The sequence below is a fragment of the Aethalodelphis obliquidens genome, unplaced genomic scaffold (genome assembly GCF_003676395.1).
Source record: "Aethalodelphis obliquidens isolate GAN/ISIS:26980383/991018 unplaced genomic scaffold, ASM367639v1 scaffold129, whole genome shotgun sequence".
Lineage (NCBI taxonomy): Eukaryota > Metazoa > Chordata > Mammalia > Artiodactyla > Delphinidae > Aethalodelphis > Aethalodelphis obliquidens.
In genome coordinates this window covers 455,226-478,557 of record NW_020838073.1, presented here as the reverse complement: position 1 = coordinate 478,557, position 23,332 = coordinate 455,226, and the positions used below count along the sequence as shown (strand labels likewise).

Below are 23,332 nucleotides of genomic sequence, written 5' to 3'. Positions count from 1 at the left end.
AAATTACAGTGTATGGAAAGCCTACCCTGCAAACTACTTTGGGAACAAAGAGATGGGCAGCCAGAGCTGAGGGGTATGAACAAAGTTCTTTTCCTCACTTCATTCCATTAAAACGTCTACAAGCACACCGAAGTGGGCAAGAAGTATTTGTTTTGAGGAAAGTGAGGAGTGTTTTGAAAACTACAAAAAAATACAGAGAACTAAACGTCTTACAGTATCCACGTAAGTATCATTATCGTCCCCAAAGATTCTCACTGCTTTAATAACTGCTCAACAAGGACTGTGAGAAAGCCCCGGGAAGTACACGGCATACTGCCACCATGGAGAACACACAAACACACACACAGACGACTCACACCAGCAACTGCCCTAACATCTGAAAGTTCCAGTTAAGTGCCACTAATTCCAGAGAAGTCCCAGCGCTCCAGCTATCGAAGGCCACCTGATCCATGCACCTGTGTGGCAGGCGTGGATCCCACCTGCCCAAGTGACCTGATCCCCCGCCCCTCCCCGCAGCTCCAGAGAAGCACATGACCTCAGCACGAACGTGCAAGTCAGCAAACTGTACCGGCAAGTCCACACTGACGTCGGTCCCGTCCAGGAGGGACACTCGGCAGGTGATGACGGCCCTCGCGTCCCCGGCCGCAGGGATGTGCATGGCTGCACGCTGGGCCTCGCGGAGCCGGTCCCTCTCGGCCTGTCTGCGCATCGACCGGCGGCCGAGCGTTCTGCGGAAGAAGCTCAGCATTTTGTCACTGCAAAAGACAGGAAAAGGTGTCAGAGGTCTCCCGCAACTGGCTGTCAGACAAACGGTGTAATTTAGTAAAGTTCTGTGGACACTAGGAGATGCGTTATTAAAAGAGCATCTGGTCAAGTAAATTTGAAAAAAATATTATTAATACTGGCTACTTCAGTTGAGTTTTTAAAGACCTTAACCTAAAATAGGGCTACGGCTCACAGCACTCCTAAACTTTCTGGACTTTTTTGTAAGGAGCTAATCTGGTAAGAGAAGGGCAAACATTTATGAAGTTCAACAGGTCTTTTGGGCCAGTAATTTATATGTACAACAGCCAAATACCCCTACAAACATTAGGAGACGATGCCATACGCTAAGGTGCCCTTTGATAATAACAACCATCCTAAGAAGTTCCATTTCTTCTCTGACCAGATTAGCTATTATTAAGTAGCAATTTAAAATCTGTAATAAAATATTTGATAAAAACTTACATTTGAATTATATTTGAAATAGATGATTATTTTTGTAATTTTACTATGAAATTTCTATAAATTTAATAGTAATTTATAAATTACTATAAAATTTCAGATAGCTTTTCAGTTTACAAAGCCCTCATACGTAACGTGTGGCCCCAGTCTCCTTCTCCCCAGGTTTCTTTTCAGGCATTGCTCCCTTTGCACCTTGCTGGTCAGTCTCATTTCAGCGGCCTGTCAAAGGTCGCACTTGTCACCGCAGACTTCTAACGCCCTATGTCAGAGAACCCCTCCTAACTCCTGTTAACTCCCCCTAACCCTCCCCTGAGGAATATTCTGACATCTAAAGAGTCAGTCACTCCCATCATCACACTTTCACTGAACCTTCAAAATGTTTTGCTGCCTCACTAATCAGATTTTAATTATTCATTTACATGTCCATCTCCTTTATTGTAAGCTCCTTTTTTTAAATTTTTTAAAAATTTACTTACTTATTCATTTATTTATTTTTATTTATTTATTTACTTAGCTGTGCCGGGTCTTAGCTGCAGCATGCACACGGGGATCCAGTTCCCCAACCAGAGATCAAACCCAAGCCCCCTGCGTTGGGAGCGTGGGGCCTTCTTCACTGGACCACCAGGGAGGTCCCTACTGTAAGCTCCTTGAGGACACAATTCCTACTTTGAACAGGTAGCCACCCAGCACATTTCATCATCAGGTACAACAAACGTTCAGTAAATAATCTTACTGGGTACTCAGAAAAACTCCCCAAATAATATTGTCTTATTTTGATAAGCAAACGAAGGGTCACAGAAATTAAACCACTGACCAAGTCCATTATTTAGTAAATACTGAAGACAGGGGCTCAAATTCTGATTTTCTGACTCCAAATCTTGGTCTTTCTACTACATCATAGGACTATTCATGCAAAACTCACATTATACAGATAAGAAAGAAATTATCAAAGATCACAGCTAAAAAGATGCTGAATGAAGATACAACATAAATCATAAATTTATGTCAGACATACGGTGTACACCGTTTGTCTGACATAAATCACACACGATGAATTTGTTTCTTAAAACTTAATTCAGCATATTCAAGAAATAAATTGCAAAGGGGTAAAAAAAAAAAGAGTGGCAAAGGAAATTGCAGATTCAAAGAGACTTGAAACATATCAAAAAATCACCACGTGTGGGCCTACTTTTAGATCCTAATTCAACTAAAAATTCTTTTAGGTTGTCAGATGTTATCATTGAGGGAAGCTAGGTGAAAAGTATATGGGAACTCTGTACTACTGTAACTTCAGCATAAATCTAAAATTATTTCAAACTAAAATATTTTCTCAAGTCACGCATTTGTTATTATACATGTAATTTATAAGAAGTCTAGCATAACCAGCTGATGCTGTAAACTAGACAGATGCATTTGTAAACATGATAAAAATAAAAGCTGAAGTGTTAAAATAAATAACATTTTAAAAAAATTCAGTAGCTATCAATTGAGAATTACAGCCTCATTTTACAAGTACACATACTCCTATGTAATCAGATAAACTGGCAAAACCATGATAGCTGTCATCGGAACTTCCTAAGGACACAACTACACACACACACATCTGAACACTAACTGGACTGTTTATGATAATCAAGGAAGTACTGCCAACTTTCTTTTGGATATAACAGTGGTTTTAAAGATACGTTTTAAAAAGAAAGTCTTTATCTTTTAAAAATACATCCTGAAAAATTTATAGAAGAATGATGTGATGTCTAGTATTCGCCTCAAAATAATACAAGGAAGGCAGTTAAGCGGGAAGAGAGAGGACACAAATTGGCCAGATAACTAACTGGCCAACAACTGTTGAGGCTGATGGGTACATGAAGGCTAATTATATTCTTCTGACTACTTCTGTATATGCTGAATTTTTCCATAACAAAAAAGTTTTCTCTAAGGGAAAAAAAGTTCAAAGTGAAATACAACTTTATGGTTCCTAGGAAGTACATGAATTATAAAACAAGTTTTCTTTCACCACACCCTACACCTTAAAAATAGACTCACTGAACTTCCCTGGTGGCGCAGTGGTTAAGAATCCACCTGCCAACGCAGGGGACACGGGTTCAAGCCCTGGGGAGCAACTAAGCCCGTGCGCCACAACTACTGAGCCTGCTCTCTAGAGCCCACGAGCCACAACTACTGAGCCCATGTGCCACAACTACTGAAGCCCACGCGCCTCGAGCCCGTGCTCCACAACAAAAGAAGCCACCACAATGAGAAGCCCGCACACTGCAAGGAGAAGTAGCCCCGCTCACCGCAACCAGAGAAAGCCTGCGCGCAGCAACGAAGACCCAACGTAGCCAAAAATTAATTAATTAAAAAAAATAGACTCACCACACAAGCAGAATTAACCTGCTAAGGAAAAACACAACTTCCTTCTTATTTATAATTTTAATAACTATGTACTTTGAACTATGAAACTCCATGCCACAAATAACAGGTTCTTTTATAAAAGAATATGAAAGCACTTACATGAAAACAAATTTCAGATGGACTAAAGAAGTAAAAGAAATGAGCACTAGAAAACAACAAATATTAGGGTGAAATTCCGCAAAAAAATTCTTGAAGGATTAATAGGCAGTTTAATAAAGAACTATCACAAATTGTGAAGATAAACAACCCAGAAGAGAAAGAATAGACAAGATATGAAGAAACAAGGTCTCAAAGATGACGTGCAATAAAAATACTCATTACAGGGCTTCCCTGGTGGCGCAGTGGTTGGGAGTCCGCCTGCCGATGCAGGGGACACGGGTTCGTGCCCCGGTCCGGGAGGATCCCACATGCCGTGGAGCGGCTGTGCCCGTGAGCCATGGCCGCTGAGCCTGCGCGTCCGGAGCCTGTGCTCCGCAACGGGAGAGGCCACAACAGTGAGAGGCCCGCGTACCGCAAGAAAAAAATATATATATATTCATCACAAAGATGTTCAACCTCACCAGTAACCAAGCAAATCCAAATTAAAAAACTAGGATACTGTCTATCATTTAAAAGACCCTCGATACCCAGTACTGCAAAGGGTATGTGAACAACAGCCACTCTCACACCACGTCCCCTGGAGGAAGAAGTCAGCGCACATGAGAAGTGTTAATGTGCGCACCCTTTCACCCAGCAGTCCTATGTCTAGTAGCACAGCCTAAAGGAATGTCCCATATGTGCTCCAAGTTACGGAAACAAGAATTTTCAGGGCATGATTAAGACGGTTTTAAATACCTCTATCAACATGCAAGTAGTTAAATGGTGGTTCATACAATGGCATATGACAGTTGTTTTTAAAGTACAGTTGACAAAGACACTGACAAAATCTACAAGTGAAAAATGAAATCAGAAAAAGGAGCATAGTTTACTCCACACTGGGGTGGGGCGCACACATATACATATTCTTACACCTTGTCCACACACAAAAGCACGAGGATATGTACACTTAAGCAAGGTTATCTCTGGAGAGGGTCCTGTGGAGGTTCTCAGTTCTTGCATAATACCAACATACGAACACGTCCGAAGTTTGATAAATGTATTGCCGACCCGTTCTCCCACGTCCACCCTCCCCAGCCCCCTCCTTCGAGCCGCAACAGCGGATTCTGAGCGGCCACCCCGCCAACCCCTGTGAAGGACCCAGCGTTACCGGCCTCGCTCCCCGCCGCCGGGACCCTCAGGCGCCCACCCTCGCGCTCGCCCCGCTCGGGTCAGGCTTCCACTCAGCCCGAAAGTGCAGCCTTTCCCCCAGCTGTTCCGGCTTTCTGGGTGCCCTCTCCACGCCAGCTCCCCGACCCTCTCCTACTTCGCACAGCCACCTTCACACGGCTGCTTGGAAGTGTCTCTTCCTCAGAAAAGCATCCCGTGCCGCCTGAGTTGGGTCTCCTTGCAGCAGCCCTAGTCCGCTCTTTATAACACTCGAGGGACCTGCAATTAAATGCCACGCCGTCTGTCCATTTTACTAGGTGTTTCCCCCACTAAGCCACACACAAGGACAGGGAGCCAGTCCGACTCGCTCCCCACGGCGGCCCAGCCAGCACGGCAATACGCGCATCAGGCGCTGTGTAAAGAGCTTGTCCGAAATAATACAACGGGATTTCGGGGTGGTAGGGTTTTGCCTATTTCTTACACAGTAGTTTTGAATCCATCACGTCTAACTTCTCAGCTGTGAACTAACGCGGGCTTCCTTTACAATCGGAAACATGCAAACTCAAGTCGTCCGTTTACCACCTAACTGAAGTTTTGGTTTTTTTAAATACACACCTAAAACTCAAAAGTCTGCCGTGATTCGTGTACACTCTGCTACGTGAGCGATGGCCACAGTCCAAGGTCGGCAACTGCTCCCCACCAAGGAAAGAGCGCCCGCTTGCAGCTGGTAAGGAGCGCTCCCGGGACGCTTCCTTCCCTACGCGCCGGCTCCCGCACCGGCTTTCTGGCTCAGCACAAACCCTAGTTGACCAGGGTCAGGCTTACTCACCACCACCAGGGGACTGACACCCTCCCTCCCAGTGATCCCAGCACAGAGAGCGTCTGCAAGGAAGGCCTTCAGCAGACGGAGCAAACAGGTCGTTTTCTAAAGAACGAGAAAACCCTGCCAACCAGCGCCTGTGAAACCATCCACTGTGTCAGTAGGACAGCAACGGAGCGACGGGAAGCCTTCCCCCAATTCTGGAAAAAACATGTAATATCCACTTAAAATGCTGCCAAACGGTCCAAAAGAGTCGGGTGTGGTTGCCCTGACGGCAGAACCGTAAGGGCAGGTACCACCAAAGCCGACCCCCCCGGAGCCCGGCGTCCGGGCCGGCCGCGAGGTGGGGGGCGGGGGTCCCCGGAGCCCCCTTCCCCACCCCCACCCCCACCCCGGGACACCTGCCGGTCCGCCCCCGGAGCGCCTCAGCCCAGCGCGGTCGCGACGGGCCCTCGGTGCGTCCCCGAGCGGCCACGTCCGCCCGCAGGTGGACACCCGGCCCGGCCCGGCCCGGCCTCCCTCCCTCCGCGCCCGGCCCTTCGGCCGCCGCCCGCCCGCCCCTCGCGCCGGGCGGCCCAAGGGTCCCGGGCGAGGCCGCAGCCCCGGCGCCGGCGAGGAGGGCGTGAGGAGCCGGGAGGGCGGCGCGCTTACCTGGCGGCGACCACCCGCAGCCACGAGAGGGGAGAGAGACCCACGCGAAGCGCCAGGGGTCGGCTCCGGGGAGACGCCGAGAAATGGCGGCCAGAGGCGCGCCCACCGCACTAATCCCCGCAGACCCCGGCCGCCGGCCCGCCCCTTAGAGCCCCTAAGCTCCGCCCCGAGGGCGGGGAACGCCGCTCTTAAATGGGCAACGACACCGCCCCGGAAGTTGCGGGGCGGGGAGATGCTCGGGTTAAAGCGGCGATGCCGACCCGGCCGGAGCTCTGGCGGCTGGTTTAAAGCGGCTCTGCCGGAGGCCGGTACCCGGGAGTCCTTCAACATGTTAATTCACGTGGCAAATATTTACTGCCCAGCTGTATTCTAGTGGGGACAGAGACGGTGAACAGATGCATGAAGAACGGTAAGAAAGCGGACGGGAAATAGGAGATTTCTATTTAACGGAGAACGTTGCATCCTTTCTCCTTACAGAGAATTCAGGTCAGTGTCCGCGATGGGCCAGGGTGTGTACTGGGCAGCGGAGATACGATGGATAATAAACAGGACACACGAAGAGACCTCATGCGCCTTCCGAGCTGACAGGAGAGACAGAAAGTAAGTGACATCAGTTAGTAAGATTCAGTACCACCTATTAGTATCCGTGGTTAGAGTTGGGCACTAGGGTTAGGCCCTGCTAAATGACAAAGAGAAAGCTAGAAGGGGGACAGGGACAGAGTGAGGACTGGTGGTCTTACACAGACCCGTAGGGAAGGAGGAAGGTCTGTCTCCTTGGAGTGAAGGGCCTGAAGGAGGTGAAGGCGCGCCCCTGCTGGGCCCGGCCTGCTCGGTTGAGCGAGGTGCCTGGGGGCGGGGGCAGAGGGAAGGGCCGTGGGGGACCGAGACGACAAGTCAGAGAGGACAGGGCCGAGCTGAAGGGGCTTCGGGGCCCTGGGCAAAGCTCCGAGGGCTTCAGTGGAGGACCTGCTGGCTGAAAGCAGAAGGGCCCTTCCTAGGGTTTGGCGCTGCCCCTTTGAACCCGCACCACCCCAAGCCCTCTCCATCGTCTGGGGAGACACAGCTGGGGGCTGCGGTGCCACAGGAGCTGGGGTTGCCCAAAGGCCTTCACTCCGTCCGTGTGGCATCTCAGCTGGGGTGGCTCTTAGCAGCAGCAGCTGAGTTCTCTTGGGCGTCTGGAGTAGGGCAGTTGAAGTGGCTGGAGCCCCTCAAAGAGTGAGAACTGAAGCTTCTAAGGCCTGTAAGGGCAACGCCCAGAAGTCATACGCTGTCACTTCTGTTGCGGGTTACTGATTAAAGCGAGTCAGAAGGCCAGACCCCTTTCAAAAGGGACGGAAACAAGATTCCACCTCTATTTTTTTTTTCTTTTAATAGTATTAGAGAAGTTTTCTTTCTCTACTTTTTAAAAATAGCTTTATTGAGATGTGATTCCCCCATTTAAAGTGTACACTTAAACGATTTTTGCGTATTTACAAAGTCGTGCAGCCATCACTACAATCTTAATTATAGACATTTTCATCACTTTCTCGTGGGAGGAGCAGCACGGATGTACAGGGGTGAGAGGAACTGCGCGTGCTCATCTCTGAAATATAGCTCCATAAAAAAGCAATGACTCGGCCATAAAAAAGAATGAAATCACGCCATTTGCAGCAACATGGATGCAACTAGAGATTCTCATACTACGTGAAGTAAGTCAGACAGAGACAAATACCATATGATATCACTTATATGTGGAATCTAAAATATGACACAAACGAACTTATCTACGAAGCAGAAACAGACTCACAGACTTGTGGTTGCCTAGGGGGAGGGGGGAGGGGGAAGCTTGGACTGGGAATTTGGGATTAGTAGAGGCAAACTATTATATACAGAATGGATAAACAACAAGGTCCTACTGCAGAGCACAGGGAACTATATTCAACATCCTGTGATAAACCATCATGGAAAAGAATATGAAAAAGAATATATAACTAAGTCACTTTGCTGTACAGCAGAAATTAACACAACACTGTAAATCAACTATACTCCAATTAAAAAAAAAGCAGTGATGACAATGGTGCTGACACAGGGGTAGGGGAGTGTGGCTCATGTATAGATGGAACAATAAAGGGCCACAGGGTGAAGGTGGGTGATAAGTACATTAAACTATTCTGTCCATTTTATGTACAGGTTTGAATTTTTTCCATAGTAAAGAGTTAAAAAAACAAAAACAAAAAACCAACTCTCTGGGCCATGTACCCCGTGGAAACCCTTCATGTCTCCCTGGGGTTAGGTTACCCTGTTTGAGAACTGTCTGGTCTTGAGTGCCACGCACCGAGTCTATCAGGGCTGAGAGCTGTATTGTACTTTTCCTGTTTACTGACCAACAATGGAAGCATTTTCTCTCAATGCTTATAAACCAGCTTCACTGTCCTAAATTGTTGCCTAGCACACCCGTTTAGAGGAACAGTCCTCTGCTCCATCCTTTTTTTCTACCTCGGTCAAGGGTGGGGTGGGGTGAGAGAAATAGGTTGAGAAATATGGTTATAGGCTGAAGGAAATATGAAGTCTTGGAGGATGCAAGCTAAGGGCCTAAGCCATAGGAGGTTGTTTGTGCTCTAATCATGAAAGATTATTCCTCCTAACAATTCATCCTCTCCCCCGATCCTCTCCCCCAGGCATAGACACCCTCTGCAACATTCTTGTTTTGTGGTGAATTAGCCCTCTGCCTTCTACCAGAGACAGAAGGCTCTCTCCTTGGACACAGCTGAATTGTTATAATGCACTTGGCTGCAAGAAATAGAGAATACAATTAACTGTAGCTTAAAAAATAAGTAGACTATTTTTCTTACATAAGTAATCTAGAGATTGGTTCAACTCAACAGTCCAATAGGATCCTAAACTGTTACTCTTTCTGTTCTGTCATCCTTAGTATGTTGACTCTGGTTTTTATGCTTCTAGCCTACTGGCCACAAGAGGGCTGCAGTATCATCAGCTCCCCTATCTGAGTTTCAGAAATGAAAGGGAAAGGGGAAAAGATCTTCTCTTCCCGAAGCTTTTTTTTTTTTTGGCTGTGCTGCGAGGCTTGCGGGATCTTAGTTCCCTGACCGGGGATCAAACCCATGCCACGGCAGTGAAAGCACCGAGTCTTAACCACTGGACCGCCAGGGAATTCCCAGCGAAGGCTTGTCTTTAATTCAGGGAAGGAAGTCCCACCACGCCCTGTCTCATTGATGAGAATGGGATTACCTGCCCACACTGGCCACAGGGAGAGAGAATACCATAACTGGTTTAGACCAATTATAATTCACACTTGGGGTTTGGGGAAGGGCCTGCTCCCTCTGAGATTAAGGGCTCACCCTTAACTTCTTGAGCAGATCCAAGTTGTATTAGCAGGAAGCAGGGGGTGTTGTTAGGAAGAATGGCTGTGGGTAAGGTATCGAAAGTGCCTACTAGAATAACCCACTTTTGGTGGAACAGTCCTGGCCATGGAAAGAGTTTCCTCTATTGAACTAACATCCTCACCCTAGATTTCCACTCCTATTTTAGGTCCTGGTTTGCTCTCTCTGGAGTCACAGAAAGGGGTAGATACAGGTTTTATTAGTTCTGAAAATCATTTAATACAATTGGTGGGGGGAGGGGAGGCTTAAGTGAAATAAGGCAGATTTAAAGATTGAAAGTAGAGTGAGATACAGGGTCTTGGAAGAGGCCCATACAAGTCAGGAGCTCTAAAGCTTAAAGCTCATTATCTTCACGGTAAATCCACTTTTGCCCACAAGAAAAAACATGGCCCCTCTTTCACACCACAGCCCTTTATTTTTAATTAATTAATTAATTAAAATTTTTTTTTTGGCTGTGTTGGGTCTTGGTTGCTGTGCGCGGGCTTTCTCTAGTTGCGGCAAGCGGGAGCTACTCTTCGTTGCGGAGCACGGGCTCTAGGTGTGCGGGCTCAGTAGTTGTGGCACGCAGGCTCAGTAGTTGTGGCGCACGGGCTTAGTTGCTCCGCGTAATGTGGGATCTTCCCTGACCAGGTCTCAAACCCGTGTCCCCTACACTGGCAGGCGGATTCTTAACCACTGTGCCACCAGGGAAGTCCCCACACCACAGCCCTTTAAATAACTGAGGACATTGGTCGCAAGTCTGCAAAACCCTCTCCCCTTGATTTCCAAGCTCCTTACTTTCTCAGCCAGCTTGTCTGAACTGGTCCACACGGGTGGGGCCACTCATGCTGAGGCATTCTGAGCAGAGTGAAGCAGAGAGAATTCGAGTATGAGAGTCAGTCCTCCTGGAGGCTGAAGGGGCCCTGCTTCCACAAGCCTCCACTGAGAAGACCCTTGCTGATTAGTAGAACATTGCAGAAGTGATGGTGTGTGACTTCCATCATAAATGACAGTGCCCTTCTGCCTTGCCCTCTCAGATTGCTCACTGTGGGGGACAGCAGCCACCATGTCACAAAGACACTCAAGAAGCCCTGTGTAGCCACCTGGATGGAGAGGACCTGAGGCCTCCCATCAACAGCCAGCACCCACTTGCCAGTTGTGTAGGTGAGTCATGTTGCACTGGATCCTCCAAGCCCTTTAAGCCTTCATATGACAAAGTCCCCACCAATATGCAACTGTGGCTGAGTCAGAACCACCTATCTCCTGTCCCACAGAAACTGTGAGCAATAATAAATACTTGTTGTTATTTTAAGCCACACACACACACACACACACACACACACACACACACACAAAGAAAAAAGAAAAAAATTAAAAAAAAAAAAAGAAAAGACCCTTGAGAGAGCGGGAATCAGGAATAACTTGTTTTCCAGACACTGGATCAGGAGAGCACTGACTAGTCAAGAATGCACACAAGTAAGATAAATTAAAAAAAAAAAAATCAGGAAGCACCACTAAGACAGAGTTTCATTAGCATACTGCAGTCTAGACTTCAGTTCAGAAGCTAAAAAATCCAAAATAACTTTAAGTCTGTAAAATGAGGGTGATACCACCTTCCTAAGAGGGTAGTTATGAAACTTACATAAAATAAGTTAACTGAAAACGTTTTTGGAAGCACACAACACTACATAAAATATAAAAGTTATAGACCAAGGAAGAAAGATCCCTGCGCTGACAGTGGGAGATGGGGGCTCCTGGAACAGGGCGGTGGCCTGGGCCTGGTTGTACACTCTTGGATGGCTCCCTTTACCCAGCTAAATCTTTCCTGAGCCAGAATCTTATGTCTGAAAGTTCACCCTTTCTCTCCATGCAAGTATTCCTGGCACGTGTAAGAGCTTAAACTAATTCACAGTGAAGTATTAACCACATAGACTAATTGAAGGACACCTTAAAAGAATGGGGGAGGGCTGGGGTAGAGGTGTGCAGAGAAGGGAGATGCAAGATAAACTGGAGACAAGTCACTCCCTTCTCGAGAGCACAAAGCCAGGCTCTTCCCTACTTCTGGAGATTCAGGACAATAGACCTAAGCATTCATGTTCCATGAATCCATACTTCACGTATCATTTTGTTCAGAATTATCTGGAACAGAGCCCTGCTGATCTGGTGGCGGACGCACGTTCTTCATTCTGCTAGGAAAAAAAAATTTCAGGAAACCCTGGATGGCTCCAGGCAAGTTCCTGCCATTGAGTAACAGAGAGGCGGAAGTGAAAACATTCTCCCATTGGGTTTGCCCAACAGTGAAACCACGAGGGACTGAGAGACTTAAGAAGAGGGGAGGAGCCACGGCTCAGCGCCCAGATGTTAAGTGCACGTGAGTCACCTGGGGATCGTGTTGCAAGGTTAAGTCTGGGGTGGGGCCTCAGAGTCCTTCATGGCCCTTACATGACTGACCCGCACCTGTGACTGTTGTGTGATTCCAGGACCCGCTAAGCTATCAGGAGACCACATAGTAGAAAGACCAGTGGTGACTACCCTGCCATGAATTCACTTGACAAGCATCCATCTTTCCTGGCATTAGTTTTCTCGTCTATAAAATGAGGTAATTTGGGACTTCCCTAGTGGTCCAGTGGTAAAGAATCCGCCTTCCAATGCAGGGGACGCGGGCTTGATTCCCTGGTCAGGGAACTAGGATCCCACATGCCACGGGGCAACTAAGCCTGTGCGCCACAACTACTGAGCCCATGCACCTCAACTAGAGAGCCCACGTGCCACAACTAGAGAGAGAAAAACTGCCACACCACAACTAGAGAGAAGCCTGTGCCGCAATGAAAGTCCCGCATGCCTTAACAAAGATCCCGCGTGCCGCAACTAAGACCCAACACGGCCAAAAATAAATAATGAATACATCTTTTAAAAAAAATAAAATGAGTTAATTAGAACAGATGCTTCCTGAGATCTCTTCCAGATCTTAAAACCTGTGATTCTACACCTATTTCAATACATAAGAGAATTTCATTTAATTTTACATAAACCAAATACACAAAAAAATTTGAGTTTAGTTTTGTTAAAAGTAAACCAAACCTCAAATTTCCTTTAAAGAGAGAATCATCACATTTTAAATGCCTATTTTCCAAAAATTGATTTAGAAATATGAGGTCAAAGTTATGACAATGATTTTTCAAACATATAAGTTGGTACTGTTCTCTTAAAAATAATGTCTCTCAAAGAATATTAACTTTGGCTGTAGAGTCAGACACCTCCTAGACACACGAGCTACTTAACTTCCAAGGAATAAAGTGAGTTTTAACTCCTCGTCTGTAAAATGGAGACACAGTTGTGAGGGTCAAATGCAGTGGTGGGCAGTTGCAGTTCAGGGGCTTTGTACCTCATTTCTCGTGCTGATAATGCCTGAGAAAGCAGTGGGAGGTGAAGCTGTGAGTTTAGGTGGAAACTACTTCACAGGCTTCTGGATCTTCGCAGTGGTAGCAAATCTTTATCCTCAGAAGGTGGATCTGGTTCCTGGCAACAGCCAGAAGTCAATCAGAACACAGTCGGGTGAATGTGTTGCAAGACCAGGAGTCTGAAGGCAAAGGGGTTAAGTGCAGTCCGTGAAAACGGCAGAGTAGGGACCTTGGAAGATCCAGAAAAGCAACCAAAAGTCCAAAAAACATGGTCAGAATTAACTTTTTCAAACTCTGGATATTAAGCAAAAGCTTGCAACAATCCAGAGGTGTTTATTCAAGGAAAATAGCTAAATGTTGGTAAGAGCAATGAGTTTTGCAGCATTTTAATGGGCCTGGGTCTCAGCTTGCTCTCCCCAGTTCCTCTGCAGCCTTGAAACCAGCAGCCAAAGGGCCACTTGAGGGGGCAGAACAGTCAGGACTCCTTCAAAGCCCATTCCCAGAGAACTGTTACTTTCTTTGACCTAACGCAGAGGTCAAAATGAAAAGCTGGGGAGTCAGATGTGCAGAGGGGCTCTGGAAAGCTGACACATTTCTGGGAATCTCGAAGGCCACTCGTGTGCACGGGGCTATGTGCATGCCCGGCTCTAAGAATACATTTGTGTTTGAGCCCAATTATAATCCCTTAGTCTGTTGCAAAAAACAGACCCCAAGTATATCGATTTTTTTCTGTTAGTCTCTCATAATTGTCTTGTCCATACCACTTTTCAGACTTTGAGAAAGTATTAATGACACCTGTATAAAGCCTTTGGAAAAATGTGACCCTTTTTCTTTTCACACGCACGTTTCATTGGCTTATGTAAGATATAATTAAATGATATAATGAAGATAAGTAAATTTGCATATGTAGGTTAGCAAATAAACACAGCTGGTTTCAGTAAGCTTACAACGTGTTTGGTGGAACTAGCAGAACTCTGGCATAATTAAGAGCGGTCAGTGGTGGCAAGCAGGGGACAAGAGCAGAAAGCAGAGTGCAGGATACTGGTAGGTTATTTGGATGGTGCTTAAGAAAGCTTCAGTCACAGATAGAATGTTAGTAGGAATTAGAGTAAAGCTTTTGCAAGTATGCTCCAAATTCAGAAGTCTTAAAGGTGCAGATTGATACATTTGTTTTATAAAAGTATTAAAAATATCGTCATACCCATCAGTCCCAAATAAAAATAGTCAAAAGACAAAGAACACCATGTGAAACAGGTTTTGCAACACGTATGACTGTCAAATGACTAATTTAATTTCCAACATCTCATGTAAATAAAACATTAAACAACCTGATGTAAAAGTGAGCAAAGGGTATCGATATGGAATTTAGAGAACAAGAAATACAAGAGATCAATAAAGATATGAAAATCTATCCAACCTCTTTATAAATAAAATGTATGTCAAAATAAGACATTTCTTTCATGAGATGAGCAAATAAATGAAGTTTGATATCAGTCCTAATCAGAATGTGGGGAAACAGACATTCTTATGTTTGGTGGAAGCATAAAGTGATATAATCTTCTCTGAGAGCAACTATTCACATTTAAAAATGCAGGTGCCCAATGCTTAGCAATCCTCCTGCTAGAAACTGACCCTATGTGTAGATTGCAATGATTAGTGAAAATATTTGCACGAGGATGCTCACTGCAGCGTTGTTTCTAGAGTATACAAACTGGAGACGAATGTCCATCAAGAAATTACATTACGGCATATCCATCCGTATGATGCAGGTCAACGCTGTGAGTCAAGAGGAGGAGGTAGATCTGAGTGTGTTGGTGTGCAGATACTTCCAACATGAAAAACCAGGCTACAGAATATATTGTACAATCCCTTTGGCCTTAACGAAACGTGTATGTACGCGCAAATGCTTGTGCAACATCTTCCCCTAGAAGACACGAAATTTAAGGTTGCCATTTGTTTGAGGGGTACTATTCTTAGGGGCGGGGCATGGGAAAGAGGCTTCACAACTCCTGAGTCTTCCTTATACTGTTTGAAGTTTTAGTATCATGTACGTTAGAGGCATGGCATTTACCTTTGCCTTAATTTATTTCTAGATACAAAATTAAACATCATTTTCTCCAAGAAATTTTCTTACAGATGACAGATGGCATGCCTAACTGCACTTGGGGAAGGTATGAGGCAAGTGGGCTTCAGACACATGAAGAGAGGTCCTTTACTTTGACTGACAAGGTCTTAGGGTAGGAATACCAGAGTAGAGAGGCTGGGGCTGGGAGAAGAGGAATCCAGCAGTGGCCACAGTGAAGGAGGAGCTTCTCATCAGACATTCTTTTATCTTCTAAGTCCCTTTTAGTTCCCGACTGACCCACCCACCCCCAACACAGCCACTGTGTGAGTAATTCTAGAAATAAATTTCGCATTTAGCGTTCTCCTAGTCTCTTACAATCACCCACTAATGAAAAAAACGAACCACTGTTTGAAAAGCCCAACAGCAAAGACTCCCATAAAATAATCTTCAAAACTCCTATACTTAAATTACTAAAGCACATCTTTATTTCGCAGTTGAACAATTTAAAGTCACAGCTAGAGTTTTTTCACGTTTGAACCTGAACAACTAGTTCTCAATCAAAATGAATTATGGCCAACAAAATATGTATAGTAATAGCATTTCATAACATAAACTGCTCTTAGGGTTACAACAGTTTTAATGCAAATCAACATTTTTATCCTGTTTGCTGTTAGTAGTCATAGTTTTTTTTACATGAAACTCATTGCAGGAATTCTGATTTCTCACTGAAATTAAGACAGATCCACAAGGCCTTTCAAGCACACAGTGAGCTGCGGTGACAAATGCACAGTGATGATTTCAAATCATCCAGTGCTGACCAAATTCAAGCTTAACCATTTTAAGTGAACCCTAAGCTTCTTTGTCTCCTAACTATGGGAAACCATATGGAAAGAGCTATTTTTGTGAAACAGGGAAAGAGAATTTAAAAAATTAAGAGGCTAATTCTATTTAGTTCAGTACAATCAAACGTGAAATGGCAGCAAATACGTAAAATCATAATTTAATTAGGAAATAAACAAGACTTTCAACTAAATGACTTTTTGCCCTTCATATTTACATATAGCACCTGTTACAAGAAAAAAAATTCCCAAATTAAAACAGCCTCTACATAGAAATATTTTTAAAACTACTACTTAAAAATATCATTGATGAGTATATAGTAAACTATCTGTCCTAAAATTAAGCCTACACTGTAGAAAATAAAGACTAGCTTTTCTTATTTGAAAAGATTGCCATATGGATTGTAACTGCAACTTCCTGACGCTACAGGAACACCGGGCTGGACAGCTTTTATTTGCCTAAGCAGAAATATGCTAATGACAGAAAATGAAAACAGCTTAATGTAAACTTTCAGTCTCTTAAATCCTGCCCCTCAACATGTATTCGAAGTGTCAGGACTTTGCCCCCTTCAACTTACTGGTGATGAAGCACTGACTTAAATAACGCCTAATACAACTCAAAACCAAACAGATGGGTTTCCAGGTGTTCAAGTAATGTACAAAAATGCAAAACAGAATGGTTATAGTGAACCAAACTTGGCTGAAGCTAGCTGAGAGAACTCAGAGTCCAGCAAGACTATCAACTGGGTAGCCTTTATTGTACTAAATAAATTACAAAAAAGTGGCAAAGCTAAAATCACACAAGTTACCTTTTAAATATCAAATGATCAAGAGATCATAGAGCATTTAAACTTGGGTCCAATCCAATGAGTTCTACGTGCTAATCCATTGTATTTTTCCATATTTACAAAACTCCTGGGATAAATTTTACCTTTAAGTGTATAAATTAAGTCAGTAGTAAGCATGAAATAAAGTGCTGTTTGAAATTCAAGAAATCAATTTCAGCATTGAAATCTGACCTACTCTGCAGAACACAAGAAAGCATGAATAATCTTGTCAACTAACTGAAGGGTGGGAAAAGGTAAGTGCCAGAGACTCCCAGAATTGGGTTGAAATTTTCCTGCTCAGGAAGGCAAAAAACTGGAACACTACAATTCAGGAGTAGAAACGAAAAAGCTTCTTTCAATAAAAGGTAAAACGGGTTCAAGTGTGACTACAGTGGATTTAGTGAAACCACAAATCAGCACCTCTTTCAGTCCAAGATTGTAAGTAGGGCTGAGTCTCCTTGATGGCTTCATGGTGGTAACTTCACGTAGCAATGTGACATTTTAGTTAAGATTATCAGAAGTAGTATTTGCTAAATTTTGGAAACTCTCAGGGTTGAGGGGGCCTGATTTTAATCCTTCAACAACGGTAACAAAAGTCAATGAAGGAAAAGATTACCTTACTTCACAAAGACTCTACCGTAAAGGGAGATTAATAATTTTTTTTTTAAGTTGGAGGGATGGAAGTAGGAGTCAACATAACAAAGGCCCCACTGAGCCAAGCTTAGTGAGTGATGAATAATAAATACTACCTTTCAAAGAAACTGTTGAACAAATTATGCTGGTTTATAATGTAGGGCTCTTTCTGTCTTCTGTTCCGCTAAATTAATAAACCCTTAACCATATAAGACACCACCGTTACACGTCAGAGTTGGGCTCAGTGGTCTTACCTGTCCAAGATACTGAGAACAGAAAGCAAACTATTTATTTGTCAGGGCCTCTGCACATATTTACTGTGGTGACACTTAGGCACGGTTTTCTGGCTTCACCGAAGTCACATGCTCAGAGTGCTGTCCTCATTTGTGGCTGGCACAGTGACAAAGCCTGAGAACTTTCCTTCACGGTAAACGCACGGAGCAGAACGCTTACCCTCAAACACATGTACCCCTAACACACTCCAGAAGTCTAGAATTCAATTATTTTACACTTAAAAACAGTATGCACACATTTTTTTGAAAATTTCTAGAGTTAACACAAAGTGAAAAAGAAGGTATTTGAAATATTGAAATATACTTCAATAATGATTGCTCTTATTTATAAAGAAAATTACATTTTTCTTCTAAAATTGCATTTTGTATAACGAAGTGGAAAACACTCTTCCTTTCCTTTTCAATCCCTTGCTAACTTTTTTTTTAAACAAAGAGTATCCTTAGAATCAAGTCTTAATTCTAATAACATCTGAAAGATACATTCATTTCTTTACAGCATGAAAGACATACAAATATCATTTTTTCCTTTTTAAACAATGAAGCAAAAGAAGTTAACAGTTTCAATCTTTTGTCCATAGAAAAATATTTTCTATATCATTTATGCAACAACAGGTAGGAAAATTCTACAGTGTTTAACTGAAACTTCTACGAGCATTTACAAGGCTTTCAAACATTTTCATTCCTGTACTGAAAATTTTAAAAGGTTTCAGGAAGTTAAACATTAGAACCTCCTCCTAAAATTGTAGCCTTTAACTTGCAATATTGCTAATACCTTTCACTTTGTAAATTAAAAAAAAAAATTGGTTTACTTATTTATGCGCTGAGCCCTACCTAGTCAATGTTGATGGATGGTACCCCAGTGGATTCTACCTCTGGCTGCCCATTTAGCTTGGATTACTACAATAAAGATAACGATGACTAGGAAGCTTTAGAAATCAACAGTAAATGGCAGTAGAAAAACATACAAATAAGTAGCAGCAAATTTAGATATGGAAACAGAAATAACTATTTGGTGTCTACCCACAACAATTGCACCCAGATTATAAAAATAAAATGTCTCATTTCTCACTGAAATAGGGCTTGTTTTTGATAACATTGAAAGGCTCATTGTAGGAACTGCTGCTGAGAATAAGTGAAGTCTGTGTGTAATAAAACATTGTGTTGAAAATAGCTGCAGATTTTGTAAAGTAAGTTAAACCCAAAAAGTACAATTTAGGGATTAATTTCATGGTCTCTCTATAAAATTGCTGAAATTATCTATTCGCAGTTAGCCCTCAAATAAGTTTTGTTATTATACAAATTCCTTTGGAGCTATACAATTTTCTAAAAACTTTATAAAACAGTTGCTACAAGCTGTGTTGTGATCACAGAGACCCCAATAAATCTTTGCCAACAGATCAGTAATTCTGATATTTGATGAAGTTAATCCAGTGGGTTTTAAAAACAGGTATTTTACTTAGAGGAAACACCAGAAAAAAAAAATGGTTGCAGAAATTGTGGTTGGCTAGCTGAAGCAAACGTGGGAAGAAGTAAGCTGTGTTAACATAGTTACTTTGTTGATATGGCAGCTTACGTACAAGAAAGCTGTGGCGTAATTTATCTCTCTCCTCTTATTATTAAAAGATGTTGGTTTCAACAAATATTTACCTTAATGTAGGTGACAAATGCAAATTCACCTAAACTACAAAATAATTACTACAAAATAAAAGAGGTGTAAACATACCCCACATTATTGTGGCATAAATAATTTTTATGAATTCAAAACTACTTTGGCAATCTTACCATCAGAATACCTTTAAATATTCAAAACACGGGTATTAAATAGAACACTGTTAAAAATTCTTGTTTCCTTCTCCCTTTCCGATAAGATTATAAAACAAGTAATGCTTTAATTCTACTGCACGTTCACATTATGAACATAAATTATTTAATTATAAGTGGACATACATTCTAAATCTTAGTTCTATGTTTTAAGTGCTTTTAAAATTTAGACCTCTAATTTGCATTTCAGAATGTTTTCACACTGCATGTATATCAGCCTAAACAAGCAGAGTTGGGGCCCTAATTAGGATTGCTTTTTAAAGCCTACTTGTTCTCTAAATTAAATGACATCTTCTAAGGTCATCAAGTTATTAAGTAAAAACACTGCCTGAGTATAACTCTTGAACTGAAATAGACTAAACTTCACTAGAATTTATGATATTCACATACGTTGCCTATAAGAATAGAAGGTGAGACTGGATAAAATCTTTCAAGTTTCTTTCAGCGCTCAGGTTGTAGTACTTGTGGTGCAGACGGGAGGCCTTTGTTCCAATACCTGGTCAGACCTGCCAACAGATAATAAACAACTCTGCAGGTACCACAGTCCTTTACCCCTGTTTGTTAGTATTAGCCTTTGTGAAGCAACACATGCATCATCGCACAAAAGCATCTCTATGTGTATATATCAGCACCTGAAACCTTCAAGTAACTGTCTTAATGGCTTAACATAGCTTACACACTTGAAGTCAGTTTTTAATCTGTAAATTTTCTCTTTACTCTTAACCAACATGGTCAACGCCCCCCCACTTGTGCTGGGCAGGCCGCACAAAGGAAAGGGTTGCTTATGCTAATTACTCTGCCTCGGTTTTGGACGTATGCACTGGTTTAACAAATACTACCAGGTATTCCTCTTGTGAATGCGGTCTATTCCAAAATATTCCTCAACCTATGTACACAGTGCTGACACAAACCAGATGTTCAGTATAAGACCGAAAATGAACCTGGTAAAACCATCCTAAATCAGAGAGGAAAGGTTTTTACAAACATTTCTTAGCATTTACAAAAGCCCCTTGATTCACCAATACCTATTTCCAGTTGTGAGAATAACAGTCAGCACTGATTTCTTGAGTGTGTGTGTGTCTTGCAGGGGGGTGGGGGGGAAACTGGCCGCTGGAGGGGGAGGGTAGTTTAGATAAAGAAATCTGGCATTTTGTTACACACTATTACATTGCTATGAGTGGAATCTAGAACTACTTGGTGTATGAAAGCTGGGATTATTCCTAGAACCCTATTTAGATTGACAAACAGATTAAAAACATTCTCAGGCAGGGACTTCCCTGGCCGTCCAGTGGTTAGGACCCGGTGCTTCCACTGAAAGGCAGAAGTGCTCACTGCCAACAAATTATTAGAGTTACTCTCAGAAGTGTAAACAGAGCCCTAAATCAAAGAACACGCCAACCATGACATTTGTCTGTTTATGTCTATATAACTTTATCTTTTTATCTATGGTTGTCATATTCTGTCCATATAGTTAGGATAGGTTTTCTTTTTAATTCAGGTGAAAAACTACTGCCAAAACAGTTATTAATTCTTAGATCCCTGACATTTTATTCTTTCACTTTCCAACTTACCATGGTGTTGTACAGCAGCCTGAATCACATCTATCTGCTGGCAAAGAGCGGAATGTTCAAAAAAGGCTACAGAGTTATTTACTATCTTACACTGTCTTGACTGTGAAATTCAGAAATAGATACAAGAATTTCTCTTTGACATAAAGGTCATGCTTACTTTTCTCTTTTAAAAAAAGGTAAAATATTTTAATACAGTAATGTATTTGGTATCTTGGCTATTAATGTTTAGGACTTAACTTCCTAAAATTTACTATTATGGATTTTGAATATTTGAAATAACATCATTTAGATTATACTGAAGATTTAAAAATGTACATTCTCCCGCTCATACTAAATGACATTCCAAAATATCTACCATTCAACTGTAAATTTTATCAAGACTATACAGAAATATTCAGAAACCACTAGTAAGTGAATCTATTTTAACCATAATCCATAGAAAGTAATTGTGTAATATAACATTTCAATAGCTGAGAAAATTTCCACTTATATTAAAATTGGGCAATTTCAAAGTTCTATCTCTCTGAGGACTTAAAAATTAAAAAACCTGAAGAGGAGAATATACACATCCTTAAAGGGAATCAGGTCCTCCATCAGGCTGGACAATCAAAACTCTCCATATTAACATGCTTATAACTTAATAAGTATATATAAACTGGAGCAACTTAATTGTACACAAAAATGACAAGAAAGCCCTCATTTCAGCTACTGAGGGATTACAATTAGAAACGCTCAATGGCGTTTCATCCCTCGTTTGTGGTCTGCCAACCAACAGACCAGTGTGAACAAAGCTTGGTAAGAAATGAAATGAATGCTGATCATTTACTTAGTGACAGAAACAAGTCACAATTAGCTGCTCTAACTTTAGTTTAGAGTTTCCATATGTTTAACTTTAATGTGTATAGTAGATGCTATTTCCAAAGTCAGGGATAAAATAAATAAGAAATTTGAAGAATAAAGCATCTTTTAACTTCAGCTGCTAAACTGTAACCCCTGTCCCTCAGGAAAGGAATGTGCAGGTTTTGAATAATTCCATAGCAGCAGAGCGTTCACTCAGTAGAACACAAATTATCTTGGCTTCTTGTGGCAAAATACAGGAATTGAGCAAGAAATAGAATTTCATTACTCTTCTTTGACTGCATAACTCTCAATACGAGAAGCTATTTTTAAAAATGTGAACTGATTCAAAATGCATACAACTGTAAATGTACAATATACATACATACCTCCTAGTGGGGTCAAAGGAGGAGTGCCTTTTCATTAGACATACAAAGACGTCTCAAGGCACTTAAGGGGTTAAGACACAATGCATGCATTCCTTTACATCAAGTATGTGAAATCACATGATTTGGAATAAGCCAACCTTATGATAAATATAAGTTACATTATTAAATTCAAGAAAATCTGTAGGGCTTCCCTGGTGGCGCAGTGGTTGAGAGTCCGCCTGCCGACGCAGGGGACACGGGTTTGTGCCCCGGTCCGGGAGGATCCCACATGCCGCGGAGCGGCTGGGCCCGTGAGCCATGGCCGCTGAGCCTGCGCGTCCGGAGCCTGGGCTCCGCAACGGGAGAGGCCACAACAGTGAGAGGCCCGCGTACCGCGAAAAAAAAAAAAAAAAAAAAAAAAAGAAAAGAAAAATTGTAGATTCTTATTTATACTTTCTATAAGATGCTGGTAAATTGACAATGTGCAGCATTTCCTGGGAAAAGCAAATTCCACCTTTCTTCTTCCAAACAGCAGGTCTCTATGGGGGGGAAGTGTAGGGAAAGATGTGCTGCATCCATAGGCAGTGTATTGGCTAATATTGAGAATGATATTGCTAACATTTAAAAAGTAACATCTGGTAACCAGTATAGTAAGAACATGAATCACTGGGAAACACCAGAGCTGACTCCTGATGTTGACTTCTTTTTGCTTTCAAGATACAAGTGTACAACAGAGACGATGAGAATTCTGAGCCTTGTTTGTGGCAATTCTACCAGAAGGGGACTGCATGGCCCCACCACAAGATTTCGTAAATTACCCTGAACATACTCAGTTATTCACTATTTGTTTGGAGCAAAGCATGAAAGAGTCTTCAAACACATGAATGACAGATTCTGAGAGAGTGACTCTTTTTTGAAACATAAAGTGCAACAGTGCTGAAGTTTTCAGTTTTTGTTAGTTCTTCA

General features: G+C 42.6%; 1 protein-coding gene across 7 annotated transcripts in view; it reads right to left on the bottom strand.

The window, feature by feature from the left end:
• The window catches only part of EPB41L5 (erythrocyte membrane protein band 4.1 like 5), a 142,229-nt gene extending 135,762 nt beyond the window's left edge, over positions 1-6,467 (bottom strand). For 3 of the 7 annotated variants that reach the window (XM_027099168.1, XM_027099171.1, XM_027099170.1), the window contains exons 1-2: positions 6,353-6,467; positions 569-755 (exon numbers count right to left, since the gene is read on the bottom strand). In XM_027099168.1, the coding sequence (XP_026954969.1) occupies positions 569-748 (180 nt within the window). In that variant the 5' untranslated portion in view covers positions 749-755; positions 6,353-6,467. Of the gene's footprint in view, positions 1-563; positions 756-6,352 lie in introns of those variants that run through there. The other 4 variants (XM_027099169.1, XM_027099173.1, XM_027099167.1 and 1 more) reach the window with 3 other exon arrangements.
• Positions 6,468-23,332: the final 16,865 nt, after the last annotated feature.